General features: G+C 53.8%; 2 protein-coding genes across 7 annotated transcripts in view; both read right to left on the reverse strand.

The window, feature by feature from the left end:
- The window catches only part of Fam118a (family with sequence similarity 118 member A), a 32,793-nt gene extending 26,561 nt beyond the window's left edge, over positions 1 to 6,232 (reverse strand). For 2 of the 4 annotated variants that reach the window (XM_026394308.2, XM_026394306.2), the window contains exon 1: positions 6,142 to 6,232. The gene's annotated coding sequence lies outside the window, so the exon portion shown is untranslated. The remainder of the gene's footprint in view (positions 1 to 6,141) is intronic. The other 2 variants (XM_026394309.2, XM_026394310.2) reach the window with 1 other exon arrangement.
- Positions 6,233 to 13,015: 6,783 nt separating this feature from the next.
- Upk3a (uroplakin 3A) lies at positions 13,016 to 19,227 on the reverse strand. 3 transcript variants are annotated; one of them, XM_026394376.2, is made up of 7 exons: positions 19,166 to 19,201; positions 18,512 to 18,527; positions 18,094 to 18,249; positions 17,186 to 17,465; positions 15,342 to 15,424; positions 14,668 to 14,800; positions 13,016 to 13,175 (listed from the first exon to the last, which is right to left on the reverse strand). In XM_026394376.2, the coding sequence occupies exons 1-7, from the start codon at positions 19,199 to 19,201 to the stop codon at positions 13,016 to 13,018; spliced, it is 864 nt and encodes a 287-aa protein (XP_026250161.1). The 3 variants fall into 3 exon arrangements, with proteins under 3 accessions (XP_026250161.1, XP_026250160.1, XP_026250162.1); XM_026394375.2 differs by lacking the exon at positions 18,512 to 18,527 and having other exon boundaries at positions 19,150 to 19,227; XM_026394377.1 differs by lacking the exons at positions 15,342 to 15,424; positions 17,186 to 17,465; positions 18,512 to 18,527 and having other exon boundaries at positions 19,150 to 19,227.
- Between the last annotated feature and the right edge of the window lie 2,984 nt (positions 19,228 to 22,211).

Here is a 22,211-nt window from a genome sequence, read left to right on the forward strand (position 1 = left end):
CCACACCTTCACACAATGACTTGGCTGAGTCATGTGACTTTTTTGGGGCCACTGGCATATTAGCAGATGGATACAGGCAGAAGTCCGAGAAGTGCTTTGATAGTAGAGCCTGTCTTCTGCAACCTTGCCCTGCAAAGCTGTCCTGGCTCCTGAAAAAACAAACATCCTGTGGCAGACAACCTGCTACCACCTGCTAACCCCATCCACCCACTAGGAGCAAAGCTGCTGGGACCCACTCGGTGCCAGGCAGGCAGTCAGCTGACAACTACGGGAGCAACCCCAGCGCAGCCAGCCAGGCCCCAACATGGAGCTATGGAACTCGACAAAAAGGCTTGCCACCACCATTCTCCACGGCCAGAGCAGAGGGGAGGAGAAGGAAGGGGACCCGGAGCACTGAGGAAGCCAGAGGCTCATAACTGAGTGGCCATCAAGCTCTGTGAGAAGAGGGCGCCAATGTCTGCCAGCAATGCTAATTATGAAAACATTGTTTCCCCTCATCACAGATGTGAAACGCCTATAAAAACTGAAATACAGTAATATAATAGAAATATGGCAAAAATATGATTACAATAATTATAGTACAATAATACTAATAACATTAACATAATATACATAAACCTATTTGAATGTACCTGTGGCAATTTTATTGAAATATCTGTAGAATTAAAAACTTGGGATTTAAAATTAAAAGGGGCATAACAAAAAACTAAATTATTCACCTTCAATCACAAGCTGCACTTTTACTTTACAAGCATAGTGAGTTAGAAGGGTCCGAGTTTATTGGACCCTTGATAATACTTTTTTTTAAAATCTCTTACCTTTCTTTCTATAAATAAGTTCTCTTAAGGTTTTTCTTTGTTTGTTTGTTTTGTTTTTTGGTACTAGGACTTGAACTCAGGGACGCTTAACCACTGAGCGACATTCCCAGCCCCTTGCTAAGTTGCTGAAGTTGGCTTTAAACTCACAATCCTCCTGCCTCAGCCTCTTGAGCCACTGGGATTATAGACATGGCCACCATGACCAACTCTCTCAGGGATGTAAGCTGTGTATAAAAGCAGGGCGATGCACACCCACAGGCTGCAGAGGGACACAAAGCAGATGTGCAGAATAAAGTCTCACACAACAAGGGGCAGGGGTCACATTTATACAGCCAATGTACAGTAGCACTTCCAAGCATTGACCTTCAATTCATCTGCAATCACTTCAAAAAGTGATGGGACACGTAAGACCCAGAACTTACAGACAAGAAAGTCAGACAAGGTCACTGTCGCCACCACTGAGTTGGTATGTAAAATCCTAAGGACGAGGCCTGGTAACAGAGCAGATGACTCCCAGAAACATCATAGTGCCACTATAGCCACCATTAGCAAAGTCACCACACTTAGAATGGTATACAAATGTGCAGAAGGAGACAGGAGACTGGAAATGCTGAGTTCAACTTACAGAACCAGGGTGGCCTATGGTCTCCACGCCCCACAGGCAGGTCTGGGAGGCAGGAGCCTTTGAGCAGTGCTGAGCAGGCCACCCAGCCCTCTCTCAATGGTGCGCTTCCCTGATTTTGCCCAATTCTTAAGCCTCCTTTCTCGCAACAACCTGGCTTCCTAGTGGACCTCTGCAGGTAGGGGCCAAGGATGAAGAAATCACATGTGGCAGTCTCGTTTCTGATGAACCACCTGGGTCCAGCTGACAGGAATTTCAGGTGAGTGTGATTAGCATGCCTAGCTCCACCTGAACTGGAAATAAGGGACAAAAAAGTCAAGCTTTCATACTGCAAAGAAGAGGCTTAGCCCCAAATCATGTGTGCACCCAGAGCAGCACTGGGATGAGACAGGGAAACAGATCTGCCCTCAAGAGAGCACCAGCATTCCCAGCAGACCTCTCCCAAGCTCAGCCTCCTAACCGGTCAAATAGGGATTGCTCGGCCTCTTCCAGGCCAGGCTGTTGCAGAGACTGAGGAAGCCCAATATCGAAGGGCACTTAACCAGCTGTAAAAGCTCATCCATCACTGTGAGCCAGCACTAGCAGCCTTCCCAGTTATCACCTTTCCAGGACAGTCACCATAACATGTGTCAGGCTAGCCAGGGTTCTGGTAAAATCTAACTTCAGCCAGTAAAGAGGAATCTTCAGGATGAACTGCTTTCTGCAACTTACAGAAAAGGCAAACCCTAATTTCAACCCCTCCTACCTGACCACTCTCTTCAGCTCAAATAAACTACGACAGAACTGCCTACTTAGCTTATCAGAATGTGTTAACTGGCTTCCTGAAGCCAATGTCCCAGAGTTGCTTGGGCACATGGGCCCCAATCAAGTAAAGGTAAAATCACCAGTAACAGAAAACAGGGACTGGACGTGTGGCTCAGTGTGGACCACCTGCCCAGCATATGTGAAGCCCTAGGTTCCATCCATGGTTGCCACCAAAAAAAAAAAGAAAATTTTTTAAAAGTTCAAAGTCAGTTTCATTTAAATATCAACATTAATCACTTCCACTTTTCGAGCCTTTACTAGGTCTGAGGGAGAGCTCTGAACACTTTCTGTACATCATCTCATTCGAACCCCACAAAGCAGCCACGGCTTCTACTTCCCCTGGCCCACAATGACAGTAAGCCTTTGAGGAGGCCCGTCACCTCGGTGTAGTCTTGTACCTGTTCTGACATCAGCGCAGTCTAAAAAGGCAAACAAACACACCTGATATTTTACTAGGAACCTGCCACCCGGGAAAATAGATGTGTCCATCAGATGTGACACGTCACATAACTCAAGAAGCTGTGTTACTTAATAAGCTAGTAATGGTGATAACAAAACTGAGGCCAAAGCACACTTCTCCTCCACCATGTCCCCTCCCAAGAGGATCTAGAAGAGATGTTCTAGAAAGCAGATCTCCCATTAACCTTGAACTACAGAAATCCAGAGCTGGAGGAATCTTAAAGCTGATAGATACCAAATACCCTCATTTTTCTGAAGAGACAAGGAGAGTGAGAGGCAATGACCTGGTTAGTGTCCCCCAATGAGTTAGGAACAAACTGTAAACTTGCCCCTGGCTCATGTCCCAGACTCTTTCCATTACCTTGGGCAATGCCTGGTCCACTGTGACCCAAAACTCCATCTCAAGCACTCATTTCCACCTCTAGAGCACCAAATCTGCACACTAACAGTGCAGTTTGCAATTTCATCAGCTCTTACTCCATTCATGCCCCAGAAATGCTAAGAGAGAAGTCAGCAATTAGTGGAGACCCAGGAAAACCAATCAGCTCACAGAAGTTCTATGTTTGGTCTTTGTTGGCTTGTCACACTACTGACTGTGTTAACTTTAGCTGGAACAGATAAGGCGGGCTACAAGAGGAAAACAATACTCCATTCTCCCTGCAGGAAAACTAAGCTCCAGGTTCCTTGGGTGAAGGAAGCAGGATATCATAGAAAGCACCCCACCAACACCAATACTGGCTGCACTGCTTAACACTTAGGAAACCACTCCTTGTGAGCCTATTTCTTTTATGTGCAAAAAAGGAGCAACAGCATCCACCTCCTAGGGTGGCTGGAAACACTAAATGGGACAACACTTAAAAGAGCAGCATGTTCCTGTGACACTACAGCTATATGATAGTGGAGCTTTCCTATTTAATTCATCAAAATGAAGTGAATCAAAACACTTCAGTTCTTCTTTGACCCATCACAGTTGCTGTGTGGCCAGCTTACTGGACTGTATACAGAACACTGTCGTCTTCATACAGGGCTAGCCCAGGCTCCCGCACCCAGCCCAGACTTCAACAGACTTTCTTCCAAATCTCTCTGATCCACATCAGCCACTGCCTCAAAGTCTCACAACCTAACTGGACACTCAAACCTGCTTGCAGCTCCAGCACCTGTAGTTCCACATTGTCTCCAGTAACATCTGAATTTCTCTGTCCTTCAAAGGCTTGCCACTTCCTTCAGGATCCCCCAGGCCAGCATGAACTCGGCCACTTCTGAGAGTCAGGCCCCTTCACCCTGCCCACTCTATGACAGGTGTAACTTCTGGGTACTTAGTAGGCTAATTGTGACACACACTGTCACCTTGATGAAGCTCTAAGGTGAACACATACATACCTGACGAATTAATGACAAAACCTCACCTAAACATTCCCAGGTCAATCCCCAGGCTGTCTTAGGCCTGGGATTTCAGAAGCTCCGCCATGCCCCAGGAGGCTATCACCTTGGTCCAGGTCATCCCCATCTCTCAATAATCTTGCTCCCTCCAAAACAAGTCTCCCCACCACCACCCAAGCCGCTTTACTTTCCTCCTTAAATACTTCAGTGTTCTCCTGCTTCCCCAAGGTGCTCAGCCTTGGAAGCATGCCATGTACGGGTCCTGGCTGGACTCTGGGCCCCTTTCTCACCACTCCTGACTCAATCCCTGTGCTCCACAAAACTCCTGTGCTCCCTTTCTGGTCTCCCCTGGAAATGCTTCCCTCACTCCTCCCCACCAACCACTGCTCACCTTCCTTCAATCAGCTAGATCACCATCTATCAGGACCCTACTAGCAGAAGCAGTAATCCCAGAAAGGCCCAGGGGCATGGTGGGCTGGCCCTCCTCACACTGACCCTGCAGAGAACACAACTCCAGCCACACTCCCAGGACAAGCTCTACTCCAGCCACACCTCAACATTTCCAAAATCTATGCTGAACTCCCTCTGTCATTCCACACGCTGTCTGCTGCCTTTGCTTGGAATAACTGTGGCAAAGTTCTTGGCCTCAACCTTCAATTCCCTGCCACCTCCTCATCACCAAGATGACGTGTGTGTGTGTGTGTGTGTGTGTGTGTGTACTTACGTCTGCAAGGCAAGCACTCTACCAACTGAGCTATATCCCCAGCCCAAGAAGTCCTCCTTAACCCTTACCTCTTCTCAAAAATCCTCCACCCAAGCTGCATTCAAGGCCACTGCATTGTTACCACCACACACCCCTGGCCTCTCAATAAAGCCCTGACAGCAGGGGCAGTGTGCTCTGTCTCCCAATGCAAAGACCTTTGTCTGCCATAATAATCAGGTGAAGTATATTTTCTCCCAATATCTAAGTATGATCAGCAAGAGATCTCAGGCAGCTATCCCTCTAGACTGTGCTGGGAACCGCCTATGGGCAAGGAACCGCCTATGGGCAAGGAACCGCCTATGACAAGAAGAGCCCTAGGAAATAATCTTTGTTCTTAAGATTTACAGAACTGAAAAGCAGCTCTAGATTAGGGTCAGTCGTGGATCAGATGTGTTATTTGCTCACAAACCTTCACCTATAAGATGGTGCCCATCAGCCTGTGATCACCCATCTCTTACAGAAATTGCTCCCAAATCGGCTTCCTGGGAGGGGAGATGGCCCTGTAGGCTCATCCTAATCAAGTTCCTTCTCTACCACAGCTTAGCCTCTTGACTAGTTGGTTTCCAACACGGAACCAGCCAACCAAGCCTGTGTACCATAACAGAACCTATCAGTCATTCAAAACAATGCTAGTTCCCCACTTCAAAAAAAAGAAAACCACACAAAACAAAATGAAACCCTGCTGTTCTCAGAATGAGCAGACAACATAAAAGAGCCCTGATTTGCCCAGCTCCCTCCCTCTACCCATATGAGTCTCACCAGAGCATTAAAAAGTTAAACCCTGTGCCTGATCTGGCCTCCAAGCCCCAGTGCACACAATCACACACGCAGAGCCTGCGATGGCGCCCTCCGTCCGGTTACAAAGTGGTCCTCGGGGACCTGTTACTTGTCCCTACTTTCTATCCTTAACCATCACCAACTCCGGGAGCATTTCTGAGCGCCCCGAGGCTCCGCACCCCACAGACCTCACGCTGAGAGGAGGACACAGACGCCTCGAGGCAGGTGACACAGACGCGCAGCCGGGGACCCTCGGGGTGTGGGACCTCGGGGTCGGGGGTGCTAAGGGCAGACGGGAGCCCACGGGCCGGAAGATCCGAGGGGCTGGGCGCGTCCCGAGGGAATCCCGAGGGTGTCAGGCACAGACGGTCTCGGGGGACCCTGGCCCCGAAGCCGCCGAGTCCCGGGAGGTCTGAGTCCGGGGACGTCGGAAGGCCTGGGGGCTCCCGGGCCCGGAAGGCGGTCGGGGCCAGGGGGCCGGGTCCCAGGGCTCTGGCGCGGCCCGCCCGCCCCCTCACCTGCCGCGCCGCCGCGGGCCGCAGCTCGCACTCCCGCCGCCGCCTGCTGCGCGGTCGACGGCGACCCGGGTCTCTCGGCGGCCGCGCGGCCCTGGGGCTGCCTGGGGCGGCCGCAGGGCCGCGGAGGGGGCTGCGCGCGCGCCCGGGCGGGAGCCGGGCCGAGCCGAGGACGCCCGCCGCCCCGGCCGCGCCTCCACCAGCCCTCCGCGCCGCCGCAAAGCCTTCCGCCGCGCGCGCGCCCTCGCAGGGAAGGTTCCGCGGCGAAATCAACGGCCCCGCGGCGGCCGGAACAGGCCCCGCCCAGTGGGTGGGGCGGGTTCCTCGCGCCCCGCCCCTCGGCCCTGTCCCCGCCCCTGGGAGCTCAGCGCCTGCGCCAGCGGCGAGCGGGGCGCTCGGGATCTGGGTCCCTGCAATTGCTGCTGCAGGCTGCCCCACGTCCTCAGTTTCCTCGTCCGCAAAATGGGGGCCGACGCGCTTTTCAGGGACTTGTAGAGCTGTGTGGGCGATCGGAAGCGCCCCTCAGCAGCCGGTCCTGCACCACTCAGGCTCAGTTTCCGTCCTCAAACGGCAAGCAGACCCAACCCGTCCGGACGAAGCCCCCTGCCCACTCACTCGCCTCCCCGCCCCAGACCTGCCTCCTTTTCTTCAGAGAGCTCTTCATTTTCTGAAATTCAATGTCCCTCTGCGTGAGAGCCAGCACCTGGTCCGTCTGGTCCACCCCTTGGCCCCCGGACGCTACCACCGGGCTGGCACGCGAGCACGTGCTCTTCCCTCCGCGACAACTCCTCTCCCCCAGGCCGAGCGCGCGATCCGCTCGGGCTCAGATCCAGTGGCTTCAAGTGCACCGGCGACGCAGGTCCCCAGTGGGTAAATCGGGCGATCCTCGCCGCGAGCGGATGACTCGGGTGGCCCCCTCCTGGCCAGCTCTGCCACTGAAAAGGCTTTACTTTCCCTACACTAGACCAAACCGGATCAAAAGCCAGTTCCTCCTCCCAGCCCTTCCCAGACCTTCCACCCCACCCTAGCCAGAGCTCACTATTACTTCCTCTCCTCAGCTCCTTTTTTATGCCTGATTTTAAAGTCGGCTGTTAACTTGCCCCTTCCACCTTCCGCCAACCCAGGATAGAAGCTCTTCATTTTGTGACAAAATCTAGGCTTAGGAATTTCAGCAGCCTGTGAAACTGGGGGGGTCCAGAGCCCGGAAAACTGAAGGCGGCTTCCCACACAGTGCGTGTACCTGCCGGAGCACTCACAGCGCTGGCAAAGACCCTATGAGGAAGGCACCATCACTAGTATTCCAGTTGAACAAAAGGAGAAGCTGAGGCCCCTGCAGGTTGTCCCTGTAGTCCCAGCCCATTTAACCTCTGCAGATGGCTCCTCGGCCCATTGGGGGAACAATTTAAATGTGAGGCAGTTCAGTTCAGGAGCACCCTTCTGAGGACCTAGACCTAGGGGAGACACCACCCCTGCCCTCGAGCAGCTCCGGTTTCCAGGAAGGACCTTGATAAATATGACCCCTGGGATTAGGTGCTGTAGAGGCCAGATCCAAGATGCATAGGGTCCTCCCTTGGGGCATCTTCCAAGGCCCATGGTGGTGGGGCAGGGGGATGGATCTTAACCCTCCAGCCCCACCCTGCCCCACTCCACTGGAGGCATAGCCCTTCTACTCAGAGCCCAGTCAAGGCCAGCAAAAGAGATGCCGTAGGAAGGAGGGCCCCTTATCCAAGGGAAACACAGCTCCTCTCACGCTGGATTGGAAGTTTGAGGCCAGCCTCAACAATTTAATGAGACCCTGTCTCAAAATAAAATATAAAAAGGGCTGGGGGTGTAGCGCAATGGTTAAGCACTTGCCCAGCATCTATGAAGCCCAAGGTTCAAACCACACACACACACACATACTACTAATGAAATTATGTGTTTGAGAGAATTTGTGCAGGTCACAGGCAAATACTATACCATTTCACATAAGGGACTTAAGAACCTGTGCATTCTGTATCACGGGAGTCCTGGAACCAATCCTGGTGGATACCAAGGGACAAGTGACTGTAATCCTTTCCAGGGGAGGGCCCAGTATCAGGGACAATGGCACACTCCGCTGCCCTCTGATAACTTCGGGCACCTCATCACCTACTGCGCTGCTCTACCTGACACATCATGAGCAGCTTATTGAACTTCCCCCACTCTCTTCTTTCTTGTTGTTGTACCCAGGGGCGTCTTACCCCTGAGCCACATCCCCAGCCCTTCTTATTTTTATTCTGAGACAGGTTCTTGCTTAATTGCTGAGGCTGGCCTTGAACTTGCAATCCTCCTGCCTCGGCCTCCAGATTTGCTGGGGTTATAGGGATGCACCACCACGCCCAGTTTCCCACAAATTAAATATATATATATAGTTGTTGTTGATGTTGTAGATGGACACAATACCTTTATTTTTATGAGGTGCTGATGATTGAACCCATGGCTCACACGTGCAAGGCGTGTGCTCTACCACTAAGCCACAATCCCAACCCCTCCCACAAATTCTTGATATGCTCCCACCCGACCTGCTGGCCTCCATTTTGGCTGAGGTCCCCACCATGTATGCGGTGGCCCTGGCCTTGAACCTAGAATCATCACCACTTGCCCTTTCCCTCCTCCCCGTGGCTGATCCATCAGCAAGTTCTTCTGTTTCCCCCTCAGAATTACATCCCACCGGCTCCTGTCTGCCCCTGCTCCCGTCAGAGCCTCTGCCCACCTCTGGCCTGGGTTGTTACAGGGCTCTGCTGTCGCCTTGGGGGTCTCCCTGCCCCCTTCACCTAGCAGCCAGAGGTCCTTGCACAGGTCATTTTCTGCATGAAACTGCTCCGTGGCTTCCCACGGTGCCCAGAATAAAAGCCAGCCTTCCCACAGCCCTCCAGGCCCCTCCCGCCTCCCCCTCTTCTCCCTCAGCACTCCCCTGGGCCACCAGCGGCCCCCGTCTTGGTCCTGAATATGTCCACCTTGGCGAGGTGTTGCTCCTGAGGCAGGTGCTCCATTGCCTCCCTGGGGCCCTGAGCTCAGAGCTGGTGTGCAGCAAACAGCCACAGGAATGACTGATACCAGCCTACTCCCTCCTGTCCTCGCTGGGTGCTGGGTGGGGTGGGGGGCCCTAGAAATGGACCTGACCTTACCCGCCATCTGGGAGCTCAGTCTAGAGCCTGCTCTGGACTGTGACAGGTCAGATCCAGAAGGGCCACCACGAGGGAGAAACAGTGACATAACGCTGCATTCTGGAGACGACACCGCTCATGGGCTCCATCTGTGGCCCCTGCTTCAGGAGGAGGTCACGGAGGCTGTGGGGTGAGCAGGTCACCCGAGGCCTGTTGGCTGACAGGGAGGTCAGACCTGTCCAAATCCAGGAATGCTGCCCCCCCCCTCATTGCACCAGCAAGTCCTAGGGGGCTGGAAGTGGGGGGCTCTCTGGGGAGACTCATCACGGGGACAGAGGCCCACTGAGCCAAGGGAAGGAGTGGCCGTGTACTTGTCACCAACGCCCAGCTCCCAGGTACATGCGCTCATCTGTGCTCTGGTGATTTGGTCCCATTAGCCTGGGTGTCCTGAGCTGTTTGGAAGCTCTCTCAGTAGCTGGAAGTTCGCATTCCCAGGACCTTGATTAGGGAGGTCAGCAGGAAGAGGAAGGCCACTGACCCACGACTGGAATGGTGGGTGGCTGCTGCTGAGGGAGGGAGCCCTGGTCACTGGGGAAGTGGAGAGAAAGCCACAGGGTACCCAGAGCCAAGGCAGGCTCCAGCCCGAGTTCAACGTTGTTTTACTAGTGGGCTAACGGCAGCTGCGTGGCTGGTGGGTCCAGAGCAGCTGCCGTGGACACAGTTGATGGATCCTCAAAAATCTGACATAGACTTGCCACTGGCCCAGCAGTCCACGCCCGGGTATATCCAGGAGGCCCAGAAACGGGGTTCAGATAAGTGTCCACGCAGCACTGTGCACAGGAGGGGCCAGGAGGTGGGAGCAGCCCAGAGACCACTAAGGGACAAGGGAACAGTGAACTGTGGTCCAGCTGCATGACAGGATGTCACTCCACCAGCAAAGGGAAGGAAGTGCTGATGAACAGGAGCTCGGAGACAAACCTCGAAAACACTAGCTTAGTCAGAGAAGGGACACTGGAGGGCCAGCAAGACTGTGCGTCTGAAGCATCCAGATCCGGAAAACCCACGGACAGAGCGGAATCGGTGGCTGCGGCCAGGGAAGGGAGACATGGGGACAAGTCAGAGTTTTCTTATGAGAAAAGGGAAAAGTGTCATCATCCCTGCTTCACAAAAATTGAGAGTGAGACAATATAGAAGCCTTCTAGTCTGTTCTAGAACACCAGCTGAATACAGGATAATGTCTCATAGCAACCAGACATCACCTCGTACAGAAAAGATGCCTTAACCTATTTAGAAGAAAATCATGATTCGGGGTGTAGCAATGTTGTTTTTTTGAATTAGTCTTTCTTTCAAACTGGATTCGGTCCCTACTGCTGCTACCTATACCAATGATCCCTTCTAGGACCAAGAGGGGAGCTCTTGTTCCACCAGAAGAATCCAGAATACCTGCTGCCAAAGCAGGGAATTAGCAAAGGAGGGAACATGTCTGCCCTCAAGACTGGAAGACTTCTTAAAGTTTGAATATATAAGGGACGCAGAACAGGGCTATGCTTAAATAAATTTTGACTTAAAGTCACACTTTAAGTTAAAAATTCCTGTTGTATGAGTTTCCATTTGTCACGGTACCATACAAATCAAATCACTGACCTTCTCAAAAGGAGGATTTTGGAAAAAAAAAAAAAAGGTTCTTTCCACCGCGCGACCAGCACACTGGCTTCATACAAGAGGTTCGAAGCATAGAAGTTAACTAGTGAGATCAAAATAAACACACAAAACTCAATTACCTTTTTCTTTGACCAGGTCTGAGACGGCCCTCCTTCTGGCTCCTGCCTCAAGCCACCCAGTGGGGCAGCGAGGCTTACTCAGGGCTAGCAGGAGAGAGAGAGAGAGCACGCCAGGGAGTGGCCTTTTATTGGGGAACAAGAAATTCAGGGGAGAATTCCATCCAATGAAGGTCGAGGGGGGCAGCATTCCAAGGTCAGGGTCAGTGATTGGTCTCAGGGTCAATGGTCAGTCACACCACCACACGGACAGGCTCTCGCACCTGGAAAGGGTGGGAATTAGTTCCAACACAGTTTAGCCAGGAGGCCTCACACCCCATCAGGGAGGTGCCCAATCACGTGCGAGAATGGCTTCCCACAGTTCTTAAAAAGGTTCTTTATAGGAATCCATCCTTCATTTTCTTTCTTCTTTTTTTTTTTTTTTGTGATCACAAAAATCTTGGTCAGTGATCACGAAACCTTTGGCTTCTCTTCACTCCAGACCTTCATTGCTGGACATGTGATTGCCCTGTCTCCACTCCCTGAGGACACTTGCACAATGAAAATCCTTCTCCCCACCCACTGACCGTCATCTAAAATTTCTTGGATCAGTATAGAGTACTTTCACTTCCTGGGGTTTTTATAAAGCCACTCATCCAAAACCCGAAACAGAGGGATCCTAAGTCCTCTTCCTGGGCTTCTGCTCCTGTGGCTTCCTCCTGGGCATCTCTCGGGGTGCAGTGGACATCTGCAGAGCCTACTTCGATGACCTGAAGGATGCCTGAGGCCTTCTGCTCCTCAGTCCAACAGCAACCTCTAACGTCTTCCTCTCTCTGCGCCTTTATAGCTCTGACCTGTGCACTTGGAGCGGTGGGCTTGGGCTGGAGTACAGCTCAGGGGTAGAGCACTTGCCTAGCACACAGGAGAATCCCCAGCACTATTTAAAGATAAAAATAAAAAAGGCTAAGTTTATATCATGTGAACTTCAACTCAAATACAAAACAAAGCAAACACAGCCACGTGGCAAACTTGCAGGAACTTTTAACAACAGCGGACTCCGGGCAGCTTGGGCTCCGTCTCTGCTCAGCTGGGGACCCTGGGAGGTCTCTGCTGAAGAAGGGGATTCAGGCTCAGGAGGCCACAGGAGTCCAGTGGCTGACAAGGCCAGCTTCATGGTCTCAAGGGATGCAGGTGGCCGACGAGCCTGTCCAGCCTGGGGGCCCTCCTGTTCCTGCTGCCCAGGGACCCGGCTCCCTCTGTACTGGCCACTCCTATAGCCTGGACTGGCCACTGCTTTCCCTTCTGCTGGCTGCTCTCTGCTTTAAGCTGCTGCCTCCATGGCTTCTGCCCTGTGCTCCTAGGTGAGCATCCCCCTGGGGAGTCCCCACCGATCTTAGAAGCCACGTCTCCCTCTGTCGTATCCGGATGCCAAGAGGGGTGTGGGTTGTGCTCCGCACACCTCCAAAAGGGAGGCCGTCTTGCTGTCTGGCTCAAGAGAGAAAACCGAGTCTTCTGAAGCTGGTCCTGCCCAGTCTAGGAATGAATCTTCCCAGCAGCCCATGTGACAGATGAGGAGACTGAGGCTCAGAGCGGGGTTCTGACTCGGCCCGGTGGTCTCTGTAGTTCTGATCACAGAGCCCGGGAGAGAAACAGCCCAGCCCCTCCACAGGTCGTGACTTGTGCATTTTCTCACCTATTCACCCCTCGTTCTGTACTGACCTCAATATCTTAGGAAGATGGGGGGGAGGGGCAGGGTCTCTTTCCACATTTTTTGGTGCATTATAGTGCATTTAACTGTGGGGTTTGTTGTTACGTGTTCATACATGCACACAACAGGACACTGTAATTTGACCAATTTGGGAAGATTTTATTGAGTGTTCCCACAACTGGACTGACCCTTCCTGCTTCACCTTCTGTCCAGTCGGGGCGTGAACACTGACCACCACGGGCTCCAGGACCAGGACAGTGTGGGGAGGCTGCCAGTCAGGGGTCTCAGTCCTGGAGCTTGCTGGAGTACACCTCAGCCCTGTCCAAGGGCGGCCCCCGGTTCACAGACGTGTAGGACGGCTCTGAGGTCCCCAGGGACTTGGGCACAGCTTCCTGTGTGATCTGGGAGTCGTGCGTGGTTTCCCCATCAGAATCGCCCAGGTCCCTGGCCAAGGAGAGAGCCAGGATTAGGAGACAGAGCAAAGTGGAGCTCCTCCAGCCAGGCGACCTTGGCACCCAGATGTTGCCCCCAGAAGCCACCACAGCCTCAGTGAGTCCCTCCTTCCTGGGGTTCTCAGCGTGTGTCGGGAGCTACATGAGTAAGCAGTGTCACATCTTACTGCGGGCTGACGCGGGGGCCATGGTCTCATGTCCCCACATCACCAGGACAGTCTGGGGAGACAGACCTCAACAGACAGTGACTACAGAGAGTGGGCCCATCCTGGAGGAGGGCCAGCTCGTCTGCTCCTGCAGGAGATGCTTGAGATGGGGAGGGCCGCAGAACCCGGGGCTCCTGTGGGGAGTTGAGCCGACTGGACTGGGGCCGTGACCGGCAGGGCCAGTAGGAGGGTTAGTGGAAGAGCCGGGCTAACCTCAGAGGATGGGTCTGGAAGGCCAGTGTCCGGCACTGCCCAGAGGGAGGAAGCAGGGACACCACCAGGCTTTGATGGCTTGTGGGTGACCCTCGGAGGCTGAGGTCACCCACTGCTGGTTGTTAACTTAAGTGTGGAGCACAGCCTGGGTCCAGTGTCTCTCCCAGTCCATGGTCTGCCCACTTTTCCCCACCTGCTGGCTTCTGTGTGAACCTACTCCAAGGAGCCTTCCTACCCAGTCTCACCCCAAGACCCCTCAGCTTCAAAGCCCCCAGGCTCCCTCTACCCTGAGAAGCAAGGAGTGTGGGGCCTGCTGCCCGTCGCTGCCTTCCTCCCTGCATTCCTCCCTGCCCCCTGCTCGATGCTCACTGCTCCTGCAGATCCCTCCTCCTAGAAGCTCACCTGAAGCTCCAGGCAGGACCTTCCCTGCCCTCCTCCTCCCAGGGCACTTGCGGGTGCCTTGATTCATGCCCCGATCGATCCTCCCAGGTGTTAGTGGACTGTCCTCCCTTGGGGCAGCCCTGGTAGCTGCGCCAGGACCCCACCCCCAAGAAGACCTCCCGTCCTGATCCAGAGGTGTCGGCGGAGTCAGGAGGCCTGGGTTCTAGCCCCAGCTCTGGGTCCTCGTCCCAGGTCCTGTGACCTTGGGACACCCTTTCCCTGCCTTCTGCCTCAGTTTCCCCGTCTGGACTGCAAGCGGGTGAGTTACAATGGCAACAAGAGCTAAGGCCGGTTGAGTTCAGCAGGGTGGGGCGATTCCACAGGACCTCCAGACTCCATGGGCTGAACAGTTATCACCTCCATTTGCCCCAGGAGGACACTGAGGACCGCAGGACAGCACGTCTTGCCTGAGGCTGCACCACTGTCACAGCTAAGATCTGTGGGACTACAGGCCCAGGGCCCGCTGCCCAGCCCCTCGCTCCCAGGCTGAAGGACTGGCCTTGAAGGCCCAGGGCTCCGCTGCTTTTCACCAGACCCACCCGCCGTGGAGGGCAGCACCCCGGCCAGCTGCAGAGGACCCTGCCGCCATCCCCGGGTCCAGGCCTCCCCGCGGCAGGTACTCACACAAAGCTGAGGGCGATGGCGCCAGCGAAGCCCACGAGCAGGAAGAAGGGCAGGGAGCCCAGGATGGACGTGATGACGATCATGCCCCCGCTCCGCCGGCCTGGCCACGTGTCGATGGCCGAGCAGGGGGTGGCTGTCGCAGGACCACGGCCAGTTACACCCCTGACAGCCAGCACCCTCCGTCCCTTCCCCGGGATGGGCAGGCCTGGAACCCGGGGATGTCCCAGGGGCCCAGGGAGCGACTCCTCTTGGGCTCTCGGCCAGAGGCCTGGTGTGCCCCGGGGCCCACTTCCCGCCTTTCTCACATGTGTTTCTGGCCTCTTCCTCTTTTTGCATAATTTAAATTTTTAAACTGACTCATCTGCAGTGAGATGGACGTAAACAAGGCTGAGCAGAGGGGCTGCTCAGAGCTGGGGGTCTCGCTCTTCTCTGACTGGCGTCACCCTTTGGGAACAAGGTACAGGCCCTATCATGAGCCGGCCATTGGGGGCACTGTCCCCTATGGATCCCTAGAGAACTCCATTCTGCAGGTCACTCATTGACTCAGGGAGACCCAGTCCAAGGACACTCTGGGCTCAAGCCAGGTCTGAATGGTCCTGCCCCGAGAGCTGGGCCTGGTCTGCAGATTCCCAGAGGAAGCTGGCTGGAGACCGAGCCCCCACCACACTACTTACGCTGGTTGGTGCGGATGGGGTCTGACCACAGGGTCTGATCCTGTACTAAGCCTGTGGACACATTGACGAGGACGTACTTGAACCTGGAAGGAGACAGGATGACATCCAACCATCCTGTGTGTCCAGCCATAGCGGGCAGGAGGGGCACAGAGGGGGCACAGAGGGAGACAGCCATTGAGAGGGCTCTGGACCACAGAGGAGGTTGGACGTGGTCACATACTGTCCCTGGGCCTTCCCCAGCTCAGATGCACCTCCTCTGTGAAGGCTTCAGGGCTGGGCCATCGCTGGGCTGTCCCTCAGGAGCCCCTCTGGTTATTTTACATAGCACCTGTGGCTCAGCCCCGTTAACCACAGGCCATATTCCAAGCCTGTCCCTGGAATCACAGAGGGACTTAGAAAAACAAGTGGGATAAAGTCCATCACCAGCCCAGCTGTCCTGGGGTCAGGGCTACATTTTAAGACATAAATGCTAAAAAAAGTGGGGAGTGGTGGGGCACGCCTGTCATCCCAGGGACAACGTGGGAGGATAAGGCAGGAGGGTCACAAGTTCAAGGTCAGGCTCAGTAACTTAGGGAGACCCTGACTCAACATAAAAATAAATGGGCTGGGATTGTGGCTCAGCGGCGGAGCGCTCGCCTAGCACGGACAGGGCCGGGTTCAATCCTCAGCACCACATAAAAAATAAATAATGTTGTGTCCATCTACACCTAAAAAATAAATATTTAAGAAAATAAATAAATAAAAATAAAAAGGGCTGGGGATGTAGCTCAGCACCCTGGGTTCAACTCCTAGTACCAAAAAGAAAGAAAAGAACCCCCCAAACAAGTGTTGCTAATCTGAAAAGGAGATTGGTGAGACAGGGAACAGCCAGAGCCTGCGGAAGGGAAGAGTTTAAACAGAGATGGTCCCGAAACTGAGACATCTGCAGCCTGGAGGTTTTTTTGTTTTTTTTTTTTAACACTTAAAAACAAAACAAAACAAAAAAACCTTTAAAATCTCTCTGTCCTGCGGTTTGCTAAATTCCTCATACCTGTTTCAAGGTCAGAACTCAGAGGTAGGGCTGGGCACCCACCCATGCCCTAAATAGGGTGGGCTTGTAGATGAAGGCTGAGGGGCCATCTTGGAGGTCAGGAAGGGGACGTGAAAGACAAGGTCAAGGTTGGGGTGGGGAGAGGGCAGCAGAGACCCTTGTCCTGCTCAGTGGCCTCAGCCACAGGTGTGGGGGGTGCTTCTGCAAGGATGGCAGGTGGGCAGTGGTCTGGGCCCAAACAGGCCTGGAAGCCACAGCCCCTGACCCAGGTGTCCCCCTCGTACCTGGACTGGGATCAGCCCGGGCTTTGGCACCAGGTTAGACCTCCTCCCAGGCTCCTGAGGCTGGGGACAGCTTGCAGAGAGATGCTCAGGCAGTGAGGGTGGAGTGAGTGGGTGCCCAGGGGTGGGCAGAAAAGGGATTGCAGGAAGGAGGTAGGAAAAGCAGGGGGCCTTCCTTCTCTGGACCACAGTTCCCTCCCTATGAAACAAAGGCCGTGGGTGAGAGACTTCCACATATGGGAAGGCCAGGAAGCCCCATAACTGGTGGGATCCAAAGCAAAGTGAACAGGCCTCTCATTCAAGAATTAAGATTTCCGGATTCTTGCTTTCTATGTCACCAAGCATTAAACCCAGCAGGGCCCTTCTGAGCTCCAGCCCTATCCTACCCCAGGCCCAGCCTGAGACCCCAATGGTCCCAGCACATAAGACATCTAGAAACGTGGCTCCTCCCACTTGGTCCCCTCCCCCTGGGGTCTTCCTGAGTTGGGGTGGGACTCAGCTGCTGCCCTCCCCCAGCGGCTGCTCACACCCACCTGTACTCCGTGGCTGCAGACAGGGGCGGGTTGCAGAGGCCCTGGAAGTTGGGGTCCCACAGGCAGGTCCCGTTGCTGCCCACCCTGACCAGATATGCCCTCAGGATCTCTGAGGCCTGGGTGACATCCCCAATGGCATCCAGGCTGGGCAGGTCACTGCAGGGGGTGAGGTCAAAGGCCACTGCCTTGTAGGGGCCTGTCCTCCCACCCTGGGTTTGCTGGGCGGTCAAGCTCAGTGGGGTCTTGCTGCTGTCCTGCACGGAGGCATTCCTGGGATTGGCTGCAGAGGCAGGGCCGGGAGTGAGGATCCTGGCCACCGCAGCCAGCCACTCACTCGGTCACTCATTCATCAAACACCTGAGCCTCCTCTCTGCCCCAGCCCTGTGCTGGGCACAGTGGTCACAGGCATGGGCGAGCTCAGTCCCTGCCTGGGGAGATGGACAAGTAGCACTTTCCTTTGGGTACCGTGTTCCACTCTCACCTACTTTATCTTAGAATATTCCCATAATCCTCCACCACAATACACCTTTGATACTTGTCCCTAAAAGTCCTGGGTTCCCTATTCTGTAAATGGGAAATGAGGGTCATATTGTTCAAAGGAATGATGTAGAGTCAGATAGACCTTTGTTGGGTCCCAGGTCTCTTCACTAGCTGGGTGATCTTGGACAACTCGCTCAACCTCTCTGAACCCAATCTTCTCTTCTATGGGATGGCAGAAAATACCCACAGTGCCCAGAGATTGGGCACAGATACGCAGTTAGTAAATATTTGTTGAAAGAATGAAACTGTGACTCTGAATGAGTTGTGAAGATTGGTTGCTAGAAACCTAAGAGATTGTCATTCTCACTCTTCCCTGCTGACAGATCAAAACCCCTTTAGGAGCAGCTGGAGGGAAGCAGGACCCTTACCTGAGTCGACCATGACATACAGATAGACCTCATAGGTGCCAGCAAGCAGCTCTGAGCTGTCAAAAATGCAGAGAGGCTTTTCCAAGGCCACCGTGGTGAGTGTGGGGTTGTTAGTGGCCAAGGTCACACTGGCCAGTTGAGGCTGGAGGTTCACAGCTGGAGAGGCAAGGAGGGTCGGAGCTGACTCCCACGGAACTGCCCACACCCATGTGCACATGGGTGCTACAGAGCACCTGCTGGGAGCCAGGCACTGGGCCTCACCCTCCCTGTGGGCCATCTCATGACCTTTTGTCAGACACAGCAGTGTCCCTGTACCCACCCTGCAGCTTCCTGGCCAGAAACCCAGCAGTCTGAGCTCCCTCTGCTGATGTTCAGTCACTAGGATCTCGGTTGCCTCTAAGCCATGGCCGGTCCTCACTCCATCCCACCCTCTTCTGACAGCAAGGTAAGGCCCCCTCCACTCTGACAGCAGATGTGATCCTGTTGCTCACCCAGGAGTGCCCTCCCAGGAGTGCCCTCCCATGCCCGCCTGGCACCCTGGAGCTAGGTCCAGAAGTTCAGGGCTTTGGGTCTCCTGCCTCACCCTCACTCCCTCCTTACCCTGCTCCCTAGCGGCAGGGATGGACTACAGCTTCCAAAGAACCAGGCTGCCTCCTCATCCCAGAACTTGCGCATGCTACACCCTTGGTGAAAAACGTCCCTCCATCTCCCCCAGTAAAGAAGTCACCATGAGTCTGGTCTTGTCCCTTCTCTGCTCCCCTGCAGCACCCTGTCTGTTGGTCTCCAGCAACACCCGTCGCAGACTGTAGCCACCTGTGAGCCCTGGGATTGCCACCAGAGAAAGCTCTAAAAGTTGACAAGATGACTACTACTACTACTAATAATAATATCTGGGTCCCCAAAGCCAGAACTCTGCGCCTTTTCCTGGAATGAATAAATGGAGTTCCCATTGCCACTTCCCATCCAGGCTCCTCTCTGGTGACCCTGGGAGGATCAAGGTCCAGGTAGCGCTCGCCCTCCCTTGGCACAGCCCTTATCCTTTTATCCCCGGCTTACTGGAGCCAAACGGCACGCAGCCGAGGGCCAGCAGGACCCAGAGCGGAGGCATCGCCCGGGACCGCCAGGGGAGCTCTGTCCAGCCGCCCAGCGCGGGCACCCGGCTTCTCCAGCCCAGCGCACCTGGCAGCCCCGGCCCTTGGCGGGCCCCACCCCCGCCTGCACCAGCCAATCCGAGGTCTTCTCACGGGCTATTTGCATACGGCTCCGCCCCATCTCCCCCGCCCGCTTGGCGAGCCATCGCGCAGATCCGCTGGCGGTCCTTCCCTGTGCGCTCACTAAAGCGCCTACTGCGTGCTGGGCCAAGGCGGCGCTTTTGCGCTTGCTTAATGAGACCAGGGGCAGCTCCACATTCTTGGGGCCTCTGTTACTGTACTATAAAATGCGGATGCCCATTCCTGCAACTATGGAGCTGCTACAATGTGCCAGACACTGGTAAACTGTGGTTTTATCATGTCAGCATGGCAAAACCAAGTGTCGGATCTGTGAGTTAAATGGAGACTGGCAGTGCGACCCTCTGGGTTTATAGATGCCAGACCCAGGCAGGCCCAGGAAGTCGAGGAGGGGCAGGGACTTACCAGAACGTAAGTGATCTCCCTGGAAACGCCCAGGCTGGTGGAGCCCAGGGCACTTCCACCCAGCCTCGGGCTGCTTCAGAAGGAATGGAACAGGGTCTTAACACCTGCTTGCTGGTGGGAGATTTTGAAAATAGGGATGGGATCCTCCCCTGGACTAGATGGTTCCTTTCAACATCAGGAAATATGTGCCGAGAGAGGAAATCAATTAAATCAATTTTACCTTTAAGACATAAGAGTAAGTTAACAAAGGCAGGAAAAACTAAAATGCAAAACCAAAGAAACTAATGATCTGTGTATGACATGAATGGCATAGCCACTTGCAGACAAAGACTGTCCTGGAGACCTTGGAACAGATCATCTGACTCACTTCCTGGGTGGAGGAAACTCCAAGGACAGATCCTGGAAATAGAACCCAGAACCCCACTAGTGAGTGGAGGGGAAAGGGCAGGCAACCGTGAAGCCGTGGGATACCCAGATCCGGTGGCACTGCAGGGTGAGGGAGATTTGAAAGGGAGGAAGGAGAACTCTGGTGGTTTTGTTTTTTATTTTTAGTTAGTAGTAATATTATGAAATAGCAAAACGTTCTACCTCTGATCACTAAAAGGGCTCAGAGGTGGGAATGCCCCAGTTGCAAAGAACACACTCGAAACATTTAGATTCTGAATATCGTTCCCCAGTAAGAGGCACCAAGGCCACTTGGAGAGGTGACTGACACCAGGGCTGGAAGGTGGCAAGGAGAGAGGAACCTGACACATTTTATTATACCAGAAAGTAAAGTACTAAAAAAAATGATAAATGGGCACATATCAAAGGAGCTAGCACAAAGCTGCTTGAAGGGTCTCCTGAAGGCCAGACCTGGAACATGTCAAGCACAAAATAAATCATGAAAGGAATGCACTAGTCCACTGGCTAAAATACAAATCCATGGCTCAATACTGATACTTTAAAAAACATGTTAAGCTGCTTGGGAGGCTGAGATAGGAGGATCACAAGCTAGAGGCCAGTCTGGGCAGCTTAGTGAAACCCTGTCTAAAAATAAAATTAAAAGGGCTGGGGGTGTAACTCAGTGGTAAAGCACCCCTGGGATTGATCCCACACACTAAGAAAGAAGGAGAGAGAGAGAGAAAATTTCTTTAAAGATCACAAACTAATAAATATAGAAGAAAAAAAGTCACCATTTTATAACTACTTAGTAATGACCAATAAATATGTGCAAGAATCCTCTCCCTGGATGCCATAGGGTGAGAGAGTTTTAGGGAGGAAGACATGAAGAGATCTGAAAGCACCAACTTAACCAAATGGCCAAACCTGACATCACCAGGAACAGGACAGGCTTCACCTGATTGTGTGTCCTGGTGTCACACACTGAGGAGGACTCAGTGTCACCTATGTTGTTCCCTGCCCTCCATGTTCAACCTGGCTCTAGTTGACAGGAAGCAGAGAGATCCAAGGCAGGGGACTTTCTGTAAGCCGGCCAGCGGGGATGCTTGGAAACTGTCTGTGTCCTGCAGGACAGAAGCAAAAAGAGGCTGAGAGCGCTGCAGGTTGGCGGCTACGGAGGCGGGCAGCCATGTGTGGAGAGGCCCTCGATGAACTCTCAGGTGAAAACGGCAACCTGCGGTGCACAGGTACAGAGAGCGGAGCAGGGAGAGGGATTCCAACATGGAGGCTTCAGAGAGTAACGGTGAGGAGGTGGTGAGCTCCCGGAGCATGGAGCACGGTGGTCACGTGGAACAACGTGGACAAGGACGAGGTGAGAGGGAGGTGGAGCAGAAGGATGAAGCAAACGTAGTGCCATGTCAGCCCTTGGTCAATGGCCGTGGGTGTGCACGTGCTGGGCTTGCAGTGGCTTCTAGGTTTGGAATTTTTCTAAAGTTAAAATGCCGAGGGGGGGGGAGGGGGGGGGACACTGGGGAAGCTCTGTGGTGGAGCGCTTGCTTGCTGGGGGCTCTGGCTTTGATGTTTGCAGCACATTCTGTGCTCCACCCTCTCTGGGCCTCAGTTTCCCCTCTGTAAAACAGGGTCAGGGTGTGATCTCAGTCAAGGCCTGGGCAGTGGCCAGCCGGATGCTTATCTTGGGCACACGGAAAATACCCCGGAGATAAGGCCCTCCTGAGCAGAGGGTGGGGTTACCTCCAAGAATTTTTATGGACTGCATTTCTGGTCTAACTGCTGTTTGTGAACCTGAGTCAGAGGTCATCCAAGTCGATCTTGAAGCCGGGAGTCACTCATGAGAGGTACTGGTCTCGGGAACCGGTTGTCTTCTCCAAAATGCTGCATTTTTCTTATGAGAAAAACAAACAGAAACTCGTCTTGGCTTTTGCTTTGCCCAAATATGGAGAGAACGCTTGGGGGAAATGTTAAAATAACAATTTTCGAAGGCCCACGAAGGTTCTGGGGAAAAAGCAAGTCTTGGACTTATAAACAATCTGCACGTAAAAACTTGCTGACTTGTCTGCTGGGTTCCGAAGAGGGAGCCGCCCG

The sequence above is a fragment of the Urocitellus parryii genome, chromosome 5, assembly GCF_045843805.1.
Source record: "Urocitellus parryii isolate mUroPar1 chromosome 5, mUroPar1.hap1, whole genome shotgun sequence".
Classification (NCBI taxonomy): Eukaryota; Metazoa; Chordata; class Mammalia; order Rodentia; family Sciuridae; genus Urocitellus; species Urocitellus parryii.